We start from the raw sequence: 18,700 nt of genomic DNA on the forward strand, positions 1-18,700 counted from the left end.
TAGATTTTCTCCAATCAACAATCAGTAGCCTATTTCTTTGTCCATAGCAGCTGAATGTGCACTTCACATCCTCACTCTGATGATTATTGCAATATTTTTGAATGTACTTTTTTGTGTTATAGTTAACTGATCTCAACTGACAAGGACAGGGTCATTCTTTATCTCACCTAATGGGCAATGGAAGGCCTGCCCAGTTTCATTTTCTTCCTTGAAGGGAAGGTCAACACGTTTCTGAGGACCACATTGAACTGCTTATTCGCCTCAAAATAAACAGCTAAATAAATAAATGGAGGAATGCACACATGAATAAGAAATAGGGAGCCAGTCTTTCACTTCTGTCACCTTTTTTCGCACTTAATCTTTCAGTGCGAAGAGCGGAGCAAATGAACAGGAACATTACAGAGGATTAATAAGCAACAGACTAACTACACTAGTTAGTGTCCTTTTAATTAAGCATTAAAGTCCAGAATCATCAATATTAGATGACAGATGACAAGCAAAAATGAACCACGGTTAGATTAGACCTTAAGCAAAATTTGTAATTTTCTGAAGATGTAAAATTATCATAATATGAATGAATACTAGGGCATACTAACCTGCCACACAAGTGCACAAATGATCTGTAAATATTTGCAAAAAACAGTTTCACCTAATAAAATGATGACTTAAAAGATTTTTTTTTTAAAATACTTTTTATGGGATTTATTCTGTTTTTAACTCTTTTAGTTCAATGGTTTATCTTCAAAACATTAACATAATATAGTTGGTGGAGTTATTCAACTTTCTCTCTGACATACCACAGGATATATCTGCAGCCCCCTGGATTGCAATGTTGATGTTTCTCCCAATTTAATCAGAGGGTCAGTTTATCCAACGATTACGGGATTATGTGCCATCAACAGTGTATTTCATATCATATCTAATTGCTCTAACAGTAGAAACTCGGTAATTGCACTATAGCAAATCGTATCTGTGTATTTCGACTCATCTCCTCGTCCCCACCTACCTGTGACTGTCAGCTGCGCTGCCCATTGGCGACAAGGTTGAGATAACAAGCCCTCAAAATCCTCCAATATGCGCAGAGAGGGGCGGTAGCTCTTTACGCAAGGCTCTCAAGTGTCTGAAGTTAAAACTCATGCGCGCTATTCTCGCCGAGTATGTCGAGGGGCAGGACGAATAGATGCACGGGAGTCACCGTGTTGCCATCCTTCTGACTCCCAACTCTTTGGGGTTTTTTTAAGAGTAAAAAAAAGACCGGGACGTTTTACAGCGGCACCTTGGCAGAGTGACTGTTTTAGGATGGTTTGGCTCAGATCGGTTGCGAAGATGTTGTTCTACAGACTTCTCCTGTGTTTTTCAGTAACAGGCATTGTTTTCGCGCAACCTGACAGCTCTGACAGCTCTGGATTATTTTACGCGCTCAGATCAGAACTATCAGAAGATGCTATCTTGGTGGCCAACAACGGAATACGCGTGCCTTTTGGGAGGTCGCTCTTCATCGATCCCATCAATGATTTGGTGATTCAGACCCAGCCGGGAGACCGGTGCAGCGTCACCGTCCTGGATAATGATCCGCTCTCACAGAGACCGGGGCACCTTTCTCCCAAAAAGTTTCCCTGTGATTTCGGTCCCAGCGATGTTACATACTCCCACTACGGGTCGAGAAGTCCAGCTCGAGACAGAGTGAAGCTGCAGCTCAGGTACGACGCGCAAACCGAGACCGTTATCATCCCGTTTATGATGGAGGTTGAAGTAGTTTTTACGCAGCTAGAGTTACTCACCAAAAACATGCCTCTCACTGTTGATAATCTCAACGGCATCAGTAATCCAATTGACAAGAGGATTTTAGAGTTTACTTATGACAGAGACTCTCACAAATGTGAGGTGACATCCCTGGGCAGCGGCAGCGCTCTGCCCAGATATGGGAAACTCACTGATGGGGGCAAACTTTCCAAAATGATGGACTGCGATGAATTCACACAAGCTGACATCCGCTATGAGCACACTTTTGACCGCAAATCTCCCAACAGGGATTATGTTCCCATGGTTGTGGAGCTGCATGATAAGGAAGGAAACCTAATGAAACAGGAGTATTTTTATGTTATGATTCGCATCAAGGAGGGAGAAGAAAACACTCCCCCCAAACCCAGCTTTGTGTCCATGATGATGATGGAGGTCAGCCAGTTTGTCATGACTGCTCTCACCCCTGATATGCTGGCTGCTGAAGATGCAGAGTCAGACCCAGATGAGCTTATTTTCAACATCACTTCGCCCTTATCTTACGAGGAGGGCTATATTGTCAGCACTGATGACAGAAACCTCCCCATCACATCCTTCTACCAGAGAGACTTGCGTGATCTGAAAATAGCATACAAGCCACCTTCCCTGGACTCAGACACTGAGAGGATTTTCCAGTTGGAGTTTGAGGTGGTGGACACAGACGGGGCCCTCTCAGACCCATTTGCTTTTATGATTGTTGTGAAGCCGATGAACTCTCTGGCCCCCGTTGTAACACGTAACACGGGTCAGCTGCTGTATGAGGGTCAGTCTCGGCCCCTCTTTAGTGCTCACAACTTGGAGATCAGTGACGAGGACAACCTGGACATTGTCACAATCACAGTGGTGGATGGGCTGCGCCATGGGGACCTCATGGTTCTGGGCTCTCACAGGAAATTCTTCACACCTGCTGACCTTATAACAGGGGTTGTTGTGTACCAGCATGATGGGAGTGACACATACAGCGACAACATTGTCTTCAAGATGACAGATGGAAAAAATGAAGTAGAATTCCTCTTTCCTATTACAATTGTTCCCACTGATGATGAGCCACCAATTATAAATGCCAACACTGGTCTGGTGCTATTCAAAAATCAAATGATGCCTATATCTCCCTTCATGCTCAGTGCTGCTGACGTTGACTCCGAGGATTCAACTATTAAATTCACCATTGTCCCCCCATTTTCTCGTGTTGGCACAGTGCTCCTAAGGCAGTCAGATGCGCCAGAGGACCCCTCCTCTTGGAAGTTCAATGCTGAGGATGAAGTGTATGAGAAGGAGGTGACAGAGTGGCTTCAGAAAGACATCACTGATGGGAATTTGTTTTACAAGCACACAGGCCCTCACAACACAGATACAGTCATGGATCAGTTTGTATTCACAGTTCAGGATGACAACGACCCCCCTAACATATCAGGAGAGAATGTATTTGTAATCCGAGTTTTACCTATCGATGACGTACCTCCTGAGCTGTTCCCTGGAACCACCCTGCAGATGACCGTTCAGGAGTACAAGCTCACTCACTTTAGCAAAGAAGTTCTGCGCTACACAGATTTGGACTCTGAGGACCATGACCTCAAATACACAGTTATCCAGCCCCCAATGGATACTGATGAAAATAACCCAGTTGTGTTCGGTTCTTTGGTTCTGACAGATAGCCCCACCACTGAAGTGACGGAGTTCACACAAGCTCAAATTAACCATCATAAGATCTCCTATGGCCCCCCTGATGTTGAGCTTGGAATCACAGCCCACGTTGTGCAGTTTCGTTACACTGTTGAAGACACAGCCGGGAACAGCGTAGAAGGAGCTTTCACAATCTACCTCCAGCCCGTCAACAACAAACCCCCTCAGATTACCAACACGGGCTTTACTGTATTTGAACGAGGCACGCACGTCATCACATTTGCAGAGCTGGATGCTACAGACCTCGACACAGAGAGTAATAAGATAACCTTTGCTCTGAGCCAGCCCCCTAAACATGGCCAGATCCAGGTTGCATTCACTGACCTTGAGAGAAAAGGGTTTTTTAGACTTGAGGATATCTCAGAGGGGAAGATATCCTACGTTCACAGTGGAGAGGAGACAGTAAGCGATGAATTTCAGTTGGATGTGAGTGATGGGATTCATGTTGTAACCATGACAGTCAAAGTTAATGTAAAGCCTGTCGATGATGAGACTCCAACCGTCAGTCTGCCTGAGGGAACAATTGGGTCTCATATAGATGTGCTGGAAAATGGAGCCACAGAAATCACTACTAATGTGATTCAAGGCCATGATGATGACACAGATGACCTCCAGCTGACCTTTATTGTGGAAGATCCCCCTGTTATGGGTGAAATATTGGTCAAAGGAGTGCCTGCCACTAGTTTTACACAGGCTGACATAATTAATGGTGTGGTTGTGTATGCACACACTGGCGGTGAGATCGGTTTTACCTCTCAGAAAGATGGCTTCAATTTGACTCTCACAGACATGTCAGATGATTGGACAGTAGGTGGCAATAAGGTCGATGGAGTTCACATATGGGTCACGATACTTCCAGTTGACAGCCAGGCTCCTGAGGTTGAAGTTGGGATTCAATTCAGTGTCATAGAAGGAGAGAAATACGCCATTGGCCCTCAGCACTTGTACGCTGATGATAACGACACGCCAACGGATGATATCCTTTGCACCATCATTCTCCAACCCGCTGCCGGCTATGTGGAAAATATATCCCCCGCCCCAGGCTCGGAGAAGTCCAGGTCAGGAACAGCTATCAGTGCTTTCACAATCAGAGACATCAGGCAGGGAAATATCTACTATGTACAGAGCATTCACAAGGGGGTAGAGCCCGTGGAGGACAGGTTCACATTTAAGTGCTCTGACGGCATTAATTTCTCAGAGAACCATTTCTTCCCAATCGTTATCATCCCGGCAAATGATGAAAAGCCAGATATTTACTTGAGGGAGATTGTCGTGATGGAGGGGATGAACATCGTCATCGACACTCCAATTCTAAATGGAGCCGACGCTGATATTCCACCTGAGGAGCTGATGTTTATCATTTCCAAACCTCCCAAACATGGTGCCATTTTAAACCAGCTATCCACCGGCTCAGTTTTGGTGACTAACTTCACTTTAGAGCAGATTAGAGAAGCATCAAGTATTATTTATGAGCACGATGACTCTGAGACAACAGAGGACAGCTTTGATGTCATTCTGACAGATGGAAAGTACTCTGTGCAGAAAACAGCTATGGTTATGATCATCGCTGTTGATGACGAGACCCCTAGAATGCTCATTAACGACGGTCTGGAGGTGGAGATCGGAGAGTCCAATGAGATCAACAACAAAGCGCTCAAAGCAACAGATTTAGATTCAGATGACAGTACGCTCACATATATCATCCGGTTTGGGCCTGGTCAGGGTCTCCTGCAGAGAAAAAACCCAGCTGGGTCTCTGGAGAACATCACGCTCAACATGAATTTCACACAAGCTGAAATTGATGCCGGGCTTATACTTTACACGCACAACGGACAGGAGGGCATCCGAGACTTGGTAAAATTCGATGTCACTGATGGAATGAACCCACTTATTGATCGTTATTTTTACATCACTGTGGGCAATATTGACATGGTCTTCCCTGATGTGGTCAGTAAAGGCGTGTCTCTGAGAGAAGGTGGCAGAGTGACTTTGACCACAGATCTCCTCAGCACCACTGACCTCAACAGCCCTGATGAGAACTTGGTCTTCACCATCACAAGGGCCCCTGTTAGGGGCCATTTGGAGTGTACAGATACTCCAGGGATGCCCATTGTGTCTTTCACTCAGCTCCAACTAGCTGGCAGTAAGATTTACTACATCCACACCTCTGATGATGAGTTGAAAATGGACAGTTTTGAGTTTGAAGTCACTGACGGCTACAATCCCATTTTCAGAACATTCAGGATCTCAATTGTAGACGTTGATAATAAGAAACCTGTTGTGACTATGAACAGCCTCGTTGTCACAGAAGGCCAGCTTAAAATGATTACGCCGTTTGAGCTCACTGCTGAAGACCAGGACACATTTGAGAAGCTGATCAAATTTACTGTCACACAGCTGCCTGTTCATGGCAAACTGCTCTACAACCAGTCCACACCTGTCACCAGCTTCACAAAACAAGATCTCAATGACAATCTCATCAGCTACAAACACGACGGAACCGAATCCCCAGAGGACTCGTTCTCCTTCACTGTCACTGATGGTACACACACCGACTTTTACGTCTTCCCCGACACTGTTTTCGAGACCAGGCGCCCTCAAACCATGAAGATCACCATTGTGGAAACCGACAACGGCGTCCCTCAGATTGTGGTGAATAAAGGTGCACCCAATTTGAAGATTTTATCCACAGGTCACTTGGGGTTCCCCATCACCTCCAAAGTGCTGAGGGCAGAGGACAGAGACAGCCGTCCGGCATCTCTGGTGTTCCATGTCACCACCCTGCCCAAACACGGCTATATCGTTAATCTGGGACGAGGAAACAACTCCATTGACACATTTAGTCAAGGTAAGCTCTGAATAAAACACCCACTAGTATCATAATGAATTACCTTTGCATGAATATTGCATAATCAAATGACATTGATTTTGTTTTTTAATCTGTCACATCTTGTAGATAAATTAGACAAAAATATAATTTTACTTTACTGTCACAACAATCTACCAAAATAAAATGCCTGTCTTCAATATTTTAAAAAGTTTCACTGCTGTGCTTATTTGGCTAATAGAAGTGGTTTTAATCTTAATTTTTTGTAATCTAATAATTATATTCTCCAAATGTGTGATTTTGGGACTTCAGAGAAACATAAAGTAAAAAGTTCAAATTCCCTGCAAATCTGTAAGTTTTAATTAATTTTTCACACAGCCTGCAAAAGATTTTAATTTATGGAGTAATAATTATTCAGATGTTTGACAAGTGCTGGCTTGGGATTTTCAATAGTTAAGTTGTGGGCCTCATTTAGATGTGCCTTGCTCATCAAATCATAATTAGCAGACCAAAGTTAGAGGCTGATGTTTCCCGCAAATGTCTTGTAGACAGTTAGAGATGAATAATTTATGATGTCTGACTCTCTTGGGAAGTGTTCACATCTGATGTTCTCTACAGTGGTTTGTTAAATGAAGCAGGACAGAAGTAGAGGATCATGTGAGAAGGTCAGTGCAGAGCTCCCAGTGACAGGATGGCATTTGAATTGCAGCACACTCTGATAGGTTGACCAGGTAAGGTCAATTTGAAACAATTTATTGAGAACTTGTGTATCTTGTGATTTATTGAAAAAACTAAAAGCTCTTGGCATAGTACATTTCCATACAGCACCAACACACAGCGGGAGATATGCCGCCCTAAACCAGGAATCTGAACGTGTACATGTCTGCTTACTGATATTGCCGAAAGAATCAAGACAACAATGCTGCTGATTGAGGTTCAAAGCGCTGCAATCAATGCCGTAGTTCACATCACGCTGAGGCAATTAAACCAACAAGTAAGAAAATTCACCTGCTTGTGCCACAGCTCGGCACAAGCACAGACATGGGCAGAGAACAAAGAATGAGAAAAGAGCTTTTCAGTCTGCAGGAGACGGACACTTCTGACAACTACTGTGCGGCTGCAGTCTTTGAAAAAAAAAAAAAAAAAAAGGGCACAGATGAGACGGGAGTGCGGTGGGAGAGAGAAGTAAAGGGCACAAGAGGGGGAAGAGAGAGCAAGTAAAGTGAAAGAGAGTGCAAAGGAGGCAAAGGGTGGAGGTGGCATGAGAGAAATAAAGAATGAGGGAAGGGGCGTGAGAGATTGAGTAAGAGAGAGCAAACAGGCTCGTCACCGGAATCAGTCAGGTGAAAGAGACAATCCCTCGCTTATTTACTCATCCTATTTCCAGGGCACATCCCATGAGGCATTCTCTTTAAATATTTAATGAACACTGTGCCCCTCGTTCACAGTGTTGACTTTGTACTTGTAAGGTCTTCGGGTTCAAGTGCGCCACAAAGAAGATCGTTTTCTTGCTGTACGATCAGATTGATACTTGTTAATTTGAAAAGATGAACGCTACCCTGAAAGTAGAACAATTCTGTCTCAAAAATCATTGTATAAATGTGAAATAGTTATTGATTTTTGTTGTTGTCCCCGTCTCCATGTTAGAAGGCATGAAGGGGAGGCAGCAAGGAGAGGAAGCCAACTAAAAGGCTTGAGATGCGTCCCAGTCAGGAGTTAAGGGTTTATACTTTTATGAACCTCCTTCCTCTGACATCTATTATTAAAGGAGGTGGTTTGCAGGGGCCAAGGCCTTTCACGGTCTTGATGATTTTTTTTTCTGCACAGTAATAGATGTTTGTGGGGAACGGTGCAGAAAAATGTAGACAGAGCCCTGTAATTCAGAAAAGTTTGGAAAACAGCTGTGGAAGTGGAGGTGCCCGCCACAATCCTGTTTTTAACATTCTTACCTTGTCTGTCATTAAAAGATCAGGACTGTTGACACAGATATTTTAGCAGGTTCTGGATTAAAAAAAAATTGTGTTGGTTTTGCACAAGCTGTCTTGAATTTGAGGTTGTGGCCTTATCATCCTGTATTACGGATGCATGACTTTCAGAATGCTTTCTCTGGTAGAAAATTGTTCATGCTGAGTGCTGATAAGGAGCCGAATCAGTGTGATACTAGAGACCTGCTGTTACTGTAGCTGATACGGTGCTGAAGTGGGACAGCTTCCATCTTTGAACAATTATTTGACATAGGGAGTGTTTGAACTAGCCATAAAGCTGTAATACAACTTCAAAGGGTGTTTGAGGCTATTTCTGTAGTCAGCATGAAACATCACATGAAGGTTTTTTAATCTTAAAATGCAAATTGTTTCACAAATATAATGTTTAAATTCTCTACAAGGACAAATCACTTCGATATACAGTTTATACTTTAGCCATCACCTCGCTTAAAGCTGGACCAAACCGATCGTTGAAATTATCCTCACGCATCATCTCACCATGACCTGACAGTGAACGCTTTTACTTCAGATTGCAGAGTACACTGGGCCTCATTTGCATTCTGTTATTAATTATACCAAACATTTTTTGTTGTTTGCTTGTCATCACAATTTTGTGTTTATCCTTTGTTGGATTTCAGTTATTTTAGTTTTTTCCAGGTCATAAATTTACATCTGTCTTATCACTTCCATGACACAAAGATAAACACATGAATAAATAAAGTTACTTTTCTTTTTCAGCTGATATTAATGACCTGAACATCTGCTACGTACTGCGAAATGAAGAAAACGCTACATCTGATCTGTTCCACTTCTCTGTCGAGGATAACGGTAAGACTACACCCTTTTTACATCTATATGTAATCATCTCTCTGGGTGTGTTTCTAATGCTCCTCTTCGCTCTGAGTCTTCACAATCGTTGTTAAGTTTCCCAGAGTCACTCATTTCTCATTCAGTAACTCACAACTCATGATTGTGATGGACCTGCGAGTCACCTGTCAAACATTATATTCCAGCTCATAGCTAAATTAATTTTGTAAATTGTTCCCAGCAGGTTTTATAAACAGATCAGTGGCGGGTAATTTGGCTGTTTTGCTCTGATTTCATTTGATTCAGGATTTTACCATAAAATGATCTGCCATTCACAGTCTCAGTGCAGAATATCAATCACTGACAATTCTGCATAGGAGAACAGAGGTCTTCTGACTCTGACTGTGCACTGCAAATGATGCCACACTGTATTAACTTATTTTTGAATTGATAAGATTTCCAGGTTCATCAAAGATAGAAAACTCCTTTTGTGGCGCCAACATTAACACGCATCACTTTCACAGTTCAGTGAGCTAATGAGACTGTGAGTATAATTTGTAAATAGGACTGTAGGACATGTCAAGGAGTATTACTCTATATTCTGTCCTAGTGTCAGGCTGATTTCTCAGGGCTTTTTGTCACCACCAACAGAAGATCAACAACATGTATTGCACAAATTACATAGATCATAATCATATAACATTGACATAAACTCTTCTTATGTATATAAGTGTTTAGATACTTTGTATATATAAGTACATCTGTTTTCTCTAGACAAAGTAGAGCAACTAGGATTTTTAATTTGAAGAAAACAACAACATACTTTTTTTTATGTGTGAAGTCAGTTTCTAATGTTTCTTCCTCTATTTTTGTCTGCACCAACTGCACATGCATAATAACTGTCATTTGTGGCCTGATTTATGCACATGAAATTAACACTTAAAAATCAAATCAGTATATTTTGTTCCATACGTGTTCTTACAATGTGCTTGAAATGAGCATCTTTTCACAGAGGCATCTACTAATTAAGCAATCAACAGTTGGCAGAATCATGAAGGGAAATCTCTGCGAGTGAGGGAGATCTTTAAGAGGTTGTTGCATTTGTTGAAGTTCAGCAAACGCAGGAAATACTGTACTACAGAACAGAAATGACCGTTAATGAATCAAAACTGTAACTGAGTTTTGGGTAGAACAAAGGAGATGCAAAAGCATTAAGGGAAACACACTCAAAATGAAGAGGAGAAGCACAAACATTTTAAAAATGCCCTCCAATGGGACATTTTATAAATACCAAAAAATATACAACAGGTTCGATGTCTTGTTCTTGCTTGAAGCATTTTCTTTGTTTCCCAATGTTTGGGGACCTCGGTAACCATTAAAAAAAAAAATAAGTATTAATATTTATTGCAGGGTATGTAAAGTAAGCCAATGTAATTTAATGAACAAACAACCACATGGGATGACTCAAAACGTACGCCAAATGTGCTACAACTAAGGCTTTCATAAAGCTTAAGTGTAATGACCACAAAGCCACAACTCCCTGTTTTAAAACCATCTAATAATATTTTTATGGGTTTGGTTATTATTGGCTTCTCCTTCCTTTTTCTTTTTTTGAACTGATTCAATGGCGCTCACCTTTTTTCTTCTGGTTAGATAAATTTGCAAATATGCAGAATGTGACATAAGACCTTGTAAAGTTACCGACATCGAGCTTCTAGGAGAATCACATGACTACAATGTATCATCGAGCATTGAATTAAAACATGGCCATGAGATTGTGGGTTACTTTTGCATATCACAAGGCTGAGTATGCCATTTTTGATTCATATTCAGATGGTAATTTTTCTGTGCGATTTAAACTACCGTTTGTATTAACCAGTCACATCCAAAAATTAAATGTGCTCTCCAAATTGCACAAATAGAAAATCATGTGTTATGTGACACTTTCTGTCTAAAACCATGAAATCATGGTTTTGTGAATTACCCCTAGACCCACCTTTCAGAGGTATTTCTCATACCATGTTTCTAATGCACTTAGAAGAAAGTACTAATGCGTAAAAGAATAACAGTTCCTTTATGCACATGAGAGGAGAAACATTGACTAATTGATTGTCCATGCTCCCACAAAGTTCTTAGATTTTTTTTTTCTTTTTCTATGCTTTTGGCAACATTCTTGTTAAACTAGAAAAGCCGGAGGCTTTCAAAAAGGAACTCTACTTGAAGTACATGAGTTTATATTATCAATCCATAAGTTTACTGGATTCACTTGGGCTTCTTTCCCCCTCAAAAGAGTTTGTGTTATTACAAATTGATTCGGGATATAGAATTGGCAAAGGAAGGACAAAGATATTTAAAAACACACTGTTAGCGTTCTGTTGTAAGGCAGCATATCCGTAAATCACAGAAGCGGATGTGAAGCATCCTTGTCCAAAAATGTCCCACAACTTAATTCTTCCACACAAGTCTCTATTATATAGGAAGTAAACATTATGTTCTCGTAACACATGAATGTACATGTCAGTTGGTCTCCCTATGTTTTATAATGATGTTTTAAAAAAACTAATCCACATGTGTGCTGGCACACACTTGTGCAGACACTCCCACATATGCATGCACAGCAGAGTAGAGAGGGGTAGCCGTAGGCTAAGGGGTGGTCAGCCCTCCAGCACAAAGAGGTGTTTGATATTTAAGAGCCCAGGCAGCATTGTTGGTAATGAGAGCCTTGGGCGTCAGAGCTGGGCAGCGCTCCGAGGCAGCCACCGATAATTATGTGACCCTATTACAGGCTCATCTACAAGGAAAGAGTGACAGGAAGAAGTGTCCGTCACAGGTTAAGACCAGCGAAGATCACTATGGTTAACTACAATGGGCTGGAACATGGCTTCTTTCCCAGGCTTCTCTCTGACAGTGTGACGATCACAGAGTTATGATGCAGAGCACAAAACAATTACAGATCATGAGAACAAAATACTCAAAATACACAAATTAACAGTGATTTTGATTATGGATTGATCCTCCAATTATTTTAGCAATTAATTGATTTATTATGGTGTGTAAAATGTCATTGAAAAGTCAAACATGACTTATTTTGTTGAGCCAACAGTTGAAAACTAAATTGTCTTGTTTACTATTAAATTATCAAAACAAAGCAGAAAATCCTCAAAGTTGAGAAGCTGGCACTGGAGAATATTTAATCTTGCTTCCATTATCTCAATAGTTGCTATTATTTAAAGTACATTAACTGATCCACTTATTTTCTACTGCAGTTGTTTCACTTGCAAAGTGTTGGTTTACTGAAATCACATTTTTAATCTTTACTCCAGTGCTATTTCACCAAGCAGGTGGTTTTGGTTTCATTGCCCAGGTTTTGATATATTTCAGATCTCTGCTCCTGATTTAATACAAAGCATGGAATTTAATTTGCCTGCTCACAGCACAGAAGCATGCCTTTGATAAAGAAAGAATAGCAGCATATCTTTCCATAAATGGTTCAGTTGCTCTGGATCACCCAAAGACTCTATTGGTCGGTGGGTTTCATTTTTTAACCCCCCCACCCCCCCCCCCCCCCCAAAAAAAAAAAAAAAAACCGCTCTAGATTTATTGACAGTGAGATCTTTGGAGTATATAGGGTATATAGGGTAAGTGTGTCTGGAAAGAGATGTTGCGTTTTTAAACCTTTTAGCACCACAAAGAGAATTTCATTCACCCATATTTGCTAGCGGCAGAAAAAGAAACCCATCAAAACTCTTTTTTCTTGGTGTTTCTCCTCCCACTGCAAATGAGATTGATACCTACAATAGAATCCTTTCATCCCATCTTCACCACTCCCTGCTCACGAGCAGTCCAGACATACCACTGCTTTATCTAGAGTTACAATAATATGTCCACCTCAACCCCTCGTGCTGCTTCCATAGCACCCTTTCATTTGTCTACATTTCTTTGCAAACGATACAAATTACATGCATTTCCTAGTCTGCACGCATCTATCTTAATCATAACAAAATACTTTGTGCACAGCTTTTCCTTTGCTGGTGTAAGAAGACTAATTATCACCATATATACTGCAAGAGCGCCGTTTCTTCATCATCAGTGTTGTTTGTGCATGATGTGTGATTGAGTGCAGATCTGTGGTGTCACTGTGATTTTTTTTTTTCCCTCTTCTCTTCAAAGGGTCTTTTTCATAAAAGCAGTGCCAACTCTTAAGATGAAATGACCTTCTTGGGTTGCCCTCATCTCTGTTGATGATAAGCGGAGCAAATTATTTATTTACATACTGACTTTTTTTTGTAATGGATGAAAGAAACTGGCAGAAAATGAACTGAGTCCACTTTAAATTGCCTCTTTAATAACTTTTAAACTAAATAGTTGAAAGACTTAAAGAGTTTCCTTTTGTCTTGGCTCGGAAACTTGAACTCGAATGAACACATTGAATGTAAATGTAAAAGCTGTTTAATATGTTTGTAAAGTTGAAATATTTGTTGAAGCAGTCATCTTTACGTACATTCCATCAACTTTGGAATTTGAGTTCAGAAGGATTTGAAACTAAAAAACAAACAATTACAGGTTTAAACTGCCTGTCACGTTGGTCATCGATAATCCCTTGACCTTTTTTGTTGTTGTTTATCTTTCCTGTTGTTAAAGTAATGTCAGGGCATAAGTGCAAGGTAATGCATCAGCATGCAGCACAGACTGACACACACGCACACGCACACACACACACACACACACACACACACACACACACACACACACACACACACACACACACACACACACACACACACACACACACACACACACACACACACTAACACGTCCCTTGGCTTTAGTAGAGGATTCTCTTTATCTGTCTCCACTCAGGAATTTACTGTCACTCGCTTCTCCCAGGGCCTAGCTCTCCTATCTTTATCCTCTTCATCTCCCCCTTCTCACACTGTCAGTCTTAGATCTCTGTTCAATGTGTTTTATTCATTTTCCATTCTTGTACCCTGCTCAACATCTGTATTCATTATATATTTTGTTCTTTCGTGTTATTTTTGCCCGTCTCGCCGCCGATCAGTGTCCCCTTTTCCTCTCAAGGTTCAGTGTTAATATTTTGCCTTCCCGTTGAGTTGAGATACATCTCAAAGTGTGTTGTGGTTTATTGTGACGGGTGTCTTAGTCACCAGGATTTGGTTTTTCTGTCACCCTCGCTGTCTTTTCCTGCTGTCTGTCCCCGCCTGCCGTGTTTGTCTGTCAGCGGGCCTGACGGATCTCTTCTGTTGTAGGATTGTGGCTCATTCTGCAGTGTTGCTCGTGATGATCTGCATCTCATTAGAAACTCGAGAGGAGACTGAGGGATGTGAAGGGATTTTTCTTCACGTTAATCATCTTTGATTCGGTGTTTCTTGATGCTTGACAACTGATGCTTGACATGTAAACACTCAAACATGACCAAACGCTCTAATCTCAAGAATAAACCAAAAATCTTTTCAGCATTTTTTTTTGGCATGGAAATGACAACATTCACATTTCTGACTGTACAAATAATTGCCTCCAATTATGAGCACTGGATTTTCTTTTTTGTCATGTAGAGTTTCTTTTTTTTTTTTTTTTTTTTAACAGTTTCTATACTCTTTTTTTTTTTCCCTAGCAGTTTTTTCTCTAATCTAATTTTCACCTTGTCCTTCTTCCATTTCATATAGCATGTGATTTTCTCTGTACAAAATGAAACTGCAGGAAAGTGACAATTCCAGTTCTCATAAAATCTCATTTTATGTTTTACTGTCTTTGCATGTGTCATCCTTACCATCTGTGTAGCCTGCTTTTTCATTTTTAATGGATCCTAATGGAGCTTTAATTTAGCTTTAAATCATTTAAACATCACAAAGTGATACTTGCATTTTTACTGTTTACATTCCAATATAAAACTATGCAGCACTCGGGAGCTGTTCTCAGCTCTGCTTTATTATTTGTAGTATGAAACCCTGTAATAAAAAAACATACGTCTTCAAGGTAAACATTTTGAAAGCAGCAGAAGTAAATTGAACATTTACAGGCAAAATCAAATGTTGTTGTAAAGTAGTCTGAGGAGAGAATGAAGGGAAATGAGTGCAAAGGGAAAAAAAAGTGGAAAGGAGAAATCAGAGCTAGTTTATCATGTCTGTACCAAGGCACAGTTAGCTCTCAGGAGAGCCAGTAACTGTCCTGAGATAAATTAAACTCATCCTCCTGTTAAATATTATATTGGAAGCACACGGAGACGTGTGCTGGTCCTGGAATTATGTGCTTGCTGAAGTTCTGCCTCTCTGATGAGCACAAAAATGCTTTTAGGTGTCGTCACTCATCTGACACTCTGAACGCACACATATATGCACTCCCTCACACATAGATACAGACAAATGTACACACGTGTCGAGCTGCATACACACCCGTACACCTCAAGCAAGCCACTGGTTCCTTGTCCCCGAGCCTTTTCCCTTTAAGCTACGCCCAGGGACGTATACAGCTGTCTTTGTAGACATCAGGAAAGCTCATGGTTATTAAGTGTATTACAAGAACTTCAAAGGAGGGAGGATCCGTGCCCCAGATGTCAGTTTCTTTGGGTTTCATGTGCAAGGTCGCTTAGGGTGTTTCTGCGCAGTCATGCCTAATGGCTATTGAATGTAGGAAGGAAACAATGCATTATTCTGTCACACGCAACTTTTATCTCTTGTGGGTGGATGGATGCGGGGTAATGTATGTGCATTTTGCTTCCTTTGTTGCCTACAGGCACAACACATATGAGTTCTCTCTGATGCACTAACAGCAGCATCAGATTCGTCCTTAAAGTTGATTTGAACTCCTGTGAAGTGATTGATTAAACGCAGTGGCTTGGAGAAATAATTACATCCACACATGTCCTGTGAAATAGCCGTAGTTGATCCTTGTAAATGAACAACAAAGAAACTTTGGCTTCTGTTTGCCTTTGAATTGAGCAGCTTTTTAAAGACTGGTAGTTGCCCGGAGCTATGAATTCCTGGTCAGTGCACTGACAGCTCACCGCACCTCAGGAGATATCCACTATCATGCTGATTGCCTTGAACGAAGTGTAAATGAAGTGGGATACACATGTACAGTACACACACACACACACACACACACACACACACACACACACACACACACACACACACACACACACACAAACACACACAGACGCTGGATTATGGTGCTGCTAAAAGACCTGTAAAATGACTTGCTTTCAGTCTTCTGTGTGCCTGGCCACACACAGGCACACGCCTTGTAGAAGACAGAAACAGCTGAGTGCAGAACCCATCACAGTCTTTGTGATTCTCTTTGCCACGAGTTGCACACATGCCAAACCTCTCAGTACGTCGACTGCCACACATCTGCAGGATGAACTAAAAGGCACTGAAACGTGCTGAGAGGGAGGGAGATATTTGTATTTCGTCAACCGCCAAAATTTATGGAGAGTGGCACTCCTGTCAGTGGGATGGTGCGTGGGCTCCTATTACTACTGAAATATTACTGCGAGTCTATTTTAGCAGAGAGAGTGTCACAGCATTTCACATGCTACATGGTTTGCGAAAAATAATGTGCTGCCAACTGAATAAGTAGAAGATTTAGCATTTATTTCCTTGCCCAATGTTTCTCGAAAGTTGTCCGTGGTTAGAGACATCACTGGGTTTGTTGGTTGCGTCAAGCTCTTTTTTTGCCGGTTGCACTGGGAGTTGGGGACTCTCATACAAAGTAGTCCAGAAGGCAGATGGAGACATAACAGTGAGGAGAAGGCCGCAGTGCTAGCAGCAGAATAGATGTAATGCACAGCAGATAGCACTGCCTGGCTGTGAAATATGTCCTTTGATTTTGAGTGTGAATCGTTATTCATTCGGCAAAGGCGGGAATACATGCATGCACACACACACACAGAGAGAGAGAGAGAGGGAGAGAGAGAGAGAGAGATTAATCTCAAGAAAGTCAAGAAAGCTTTTATTTTCAAGAAAGAAGCAAGGAGCCTTACTTGTTTATAATCTAAAAAAAAACAAACATTTATTTGTGATATTTAAAATCTAATGTAATCATTTTAATGTTGCAGCACATGCATCAGCAGCATCTGTTGTCAAAATTGCACAATATTGTGATCTCACAATGACACACACACACACACACATGGAAACACTTACTTCACACATCCCCCAAACCCATGTGATATTTCTACCTGTATGTGTTTGTGTGCCATATTTATTTGACAGGCATGACGTCTGGGATGGAAAGATAAGGTATTTTCAGGAAATCTGAGCTGAATATTTAATGTGACAATTTGAAGATCACGGTCCCTGTCAGGTAGCAGGAGAAAACATTATGTCCATATTTGCTATGCCCAGTGGTGGCTGAGAAATAATGCATTCACGCTTTAAAAGAAAATTTGTATTAGCTGACAATTTCAGTCGGATTTATTCATTCCCCAAAATAAGAAAATATATACGTAACACAGCCTAAAGCAAAGAATAGATTATACTGTGTAAAATGACTGTCCCCAGTTTAGTTATGCACATGAGCTTGCAATCACAGTAGAGATGCAAATACCAGTAAAGTGGTTATAATGGCGGTTTGTTTGTTTGGTCTAATAATGTTAGTTATGAGCACTTTGTGTGGCTTGTACTGTTGCTTTGCTGTTATGCTCATATAACAAAAAGACGCTTTGTGTTTGTGGGATTTTTTTTTCTAATTTAAGCCTCCATTAGTGATGTTGCCCAAAATTGCTGCTATTATTATCTCAAGCTGAATCAGAGAAGTTGCTTGGATCCTCAGATCATGCGAGTTTGATTCTAGTCAGAATCAGATTCAGACTTTGATACAATCCAAATCCCCTTTAACACTAATTCCTCTAGACTTGACAGTTCCATGACTTAAAAATGTCCTTAAGTCCAAAGACTGAAAGCTGAAGCTGGTCTCTACAGCATATTCAAGAACAAAGCAGATACTCAGGTCTCTGTGAAGCACTTTTTTTGCCGCCCTTGTGAACGAATAATTGTACCCTCACTGGCGTTTCCTTTAGAGGTGGAGGATCTAGATATCTTTAGAAGAAGATGGCTGAAGGAAAAAAAAAGAGGTGTGGGTTACCGTGGAATGAGAACCTCCACTCATACTCTTTGTGTGAAAAGACATTCATTGGAAATAGATGTGACACTTCCACTGTTTTGTTTTCAAAACCGCCTACACTTTTTTTGATCTGTAAATACACTGCCACAGTGTTTAATTTTGGTTGCCTACCAACATGTCTCTTTCAAAGCCCACCCGGCAGGAATTTGGAAAAGTTATTGTTACAACCCTGACTCAGGTGATGGCAACATGAAAGAGGAAACAAAATGGGATAAACCAAGTTTTACATTTAGCAAAACAATGAATTAATCAGAACAAATATTGTTTTGTGGGGAGACTTTGCTTCTCCACTGTCTGTTGGCTGAGAGCATGATGGAGGAGGGGCATTAAGTTGTCAGGTGTCACTGATTGGCCAGGAGCAGTTGATTGTTGGTTGGACTTCCTGAAAATAAGACAGAATCTTAAACAATTGCAGCTTCATCCAGCAGTCAAGCAGCAACATTAGCATTCATTTAGAGTCTTGTGTCTGGCCATC

At 41.1% G+C, this 18,700-nt stretch overlaps 1 protein-coding gene across 1 annotated transcript in view; it reads left to right on the plus strand.

The window, feature by feature from the left end:
• Window positions 1–1,222: 1,222 nt before the first annotated feature.
• Window positions 1,223–18,700, plus strand: part of frem2a (FRAS1 related extracellular matrix 2a) — a 58,355-nt gene continuing 40,877 nt past the window's right edge. Inside the window, exons 1-2 of the mRNA XM_069146294.1 lie at window positions 1,223–6,310; window positions 9,013–9,102. Of these exons, the coding sequence (XP_069002395.1) occupies window positions 1,300–6,310; window positions 9,013–9,102 (5,101 nt within the window). The 5' untranslated portion in view covers window positions 1,223–1,299. The remainder of the gene's footprint in view (window positions 6,311–9,012; window positions 9,103–18,700) is intronic.

This window comes from Embiotoca jacksoni, unplaced genomic scaffold (assembly GCF_022577435.1).
Source record: "Embiotoca jacksoni isolate LCO1_2020_lvr unplaced genomic scaffold, fEmbJac1.0.p SCAF_13, whole genome shotgun sequence".
Taxonomy (NCBI): Eukaryota; Metazoa; Chordata; class Actinopteri; family Embiotocidae; genus Embiotoca; species Embiotoca jacksoni.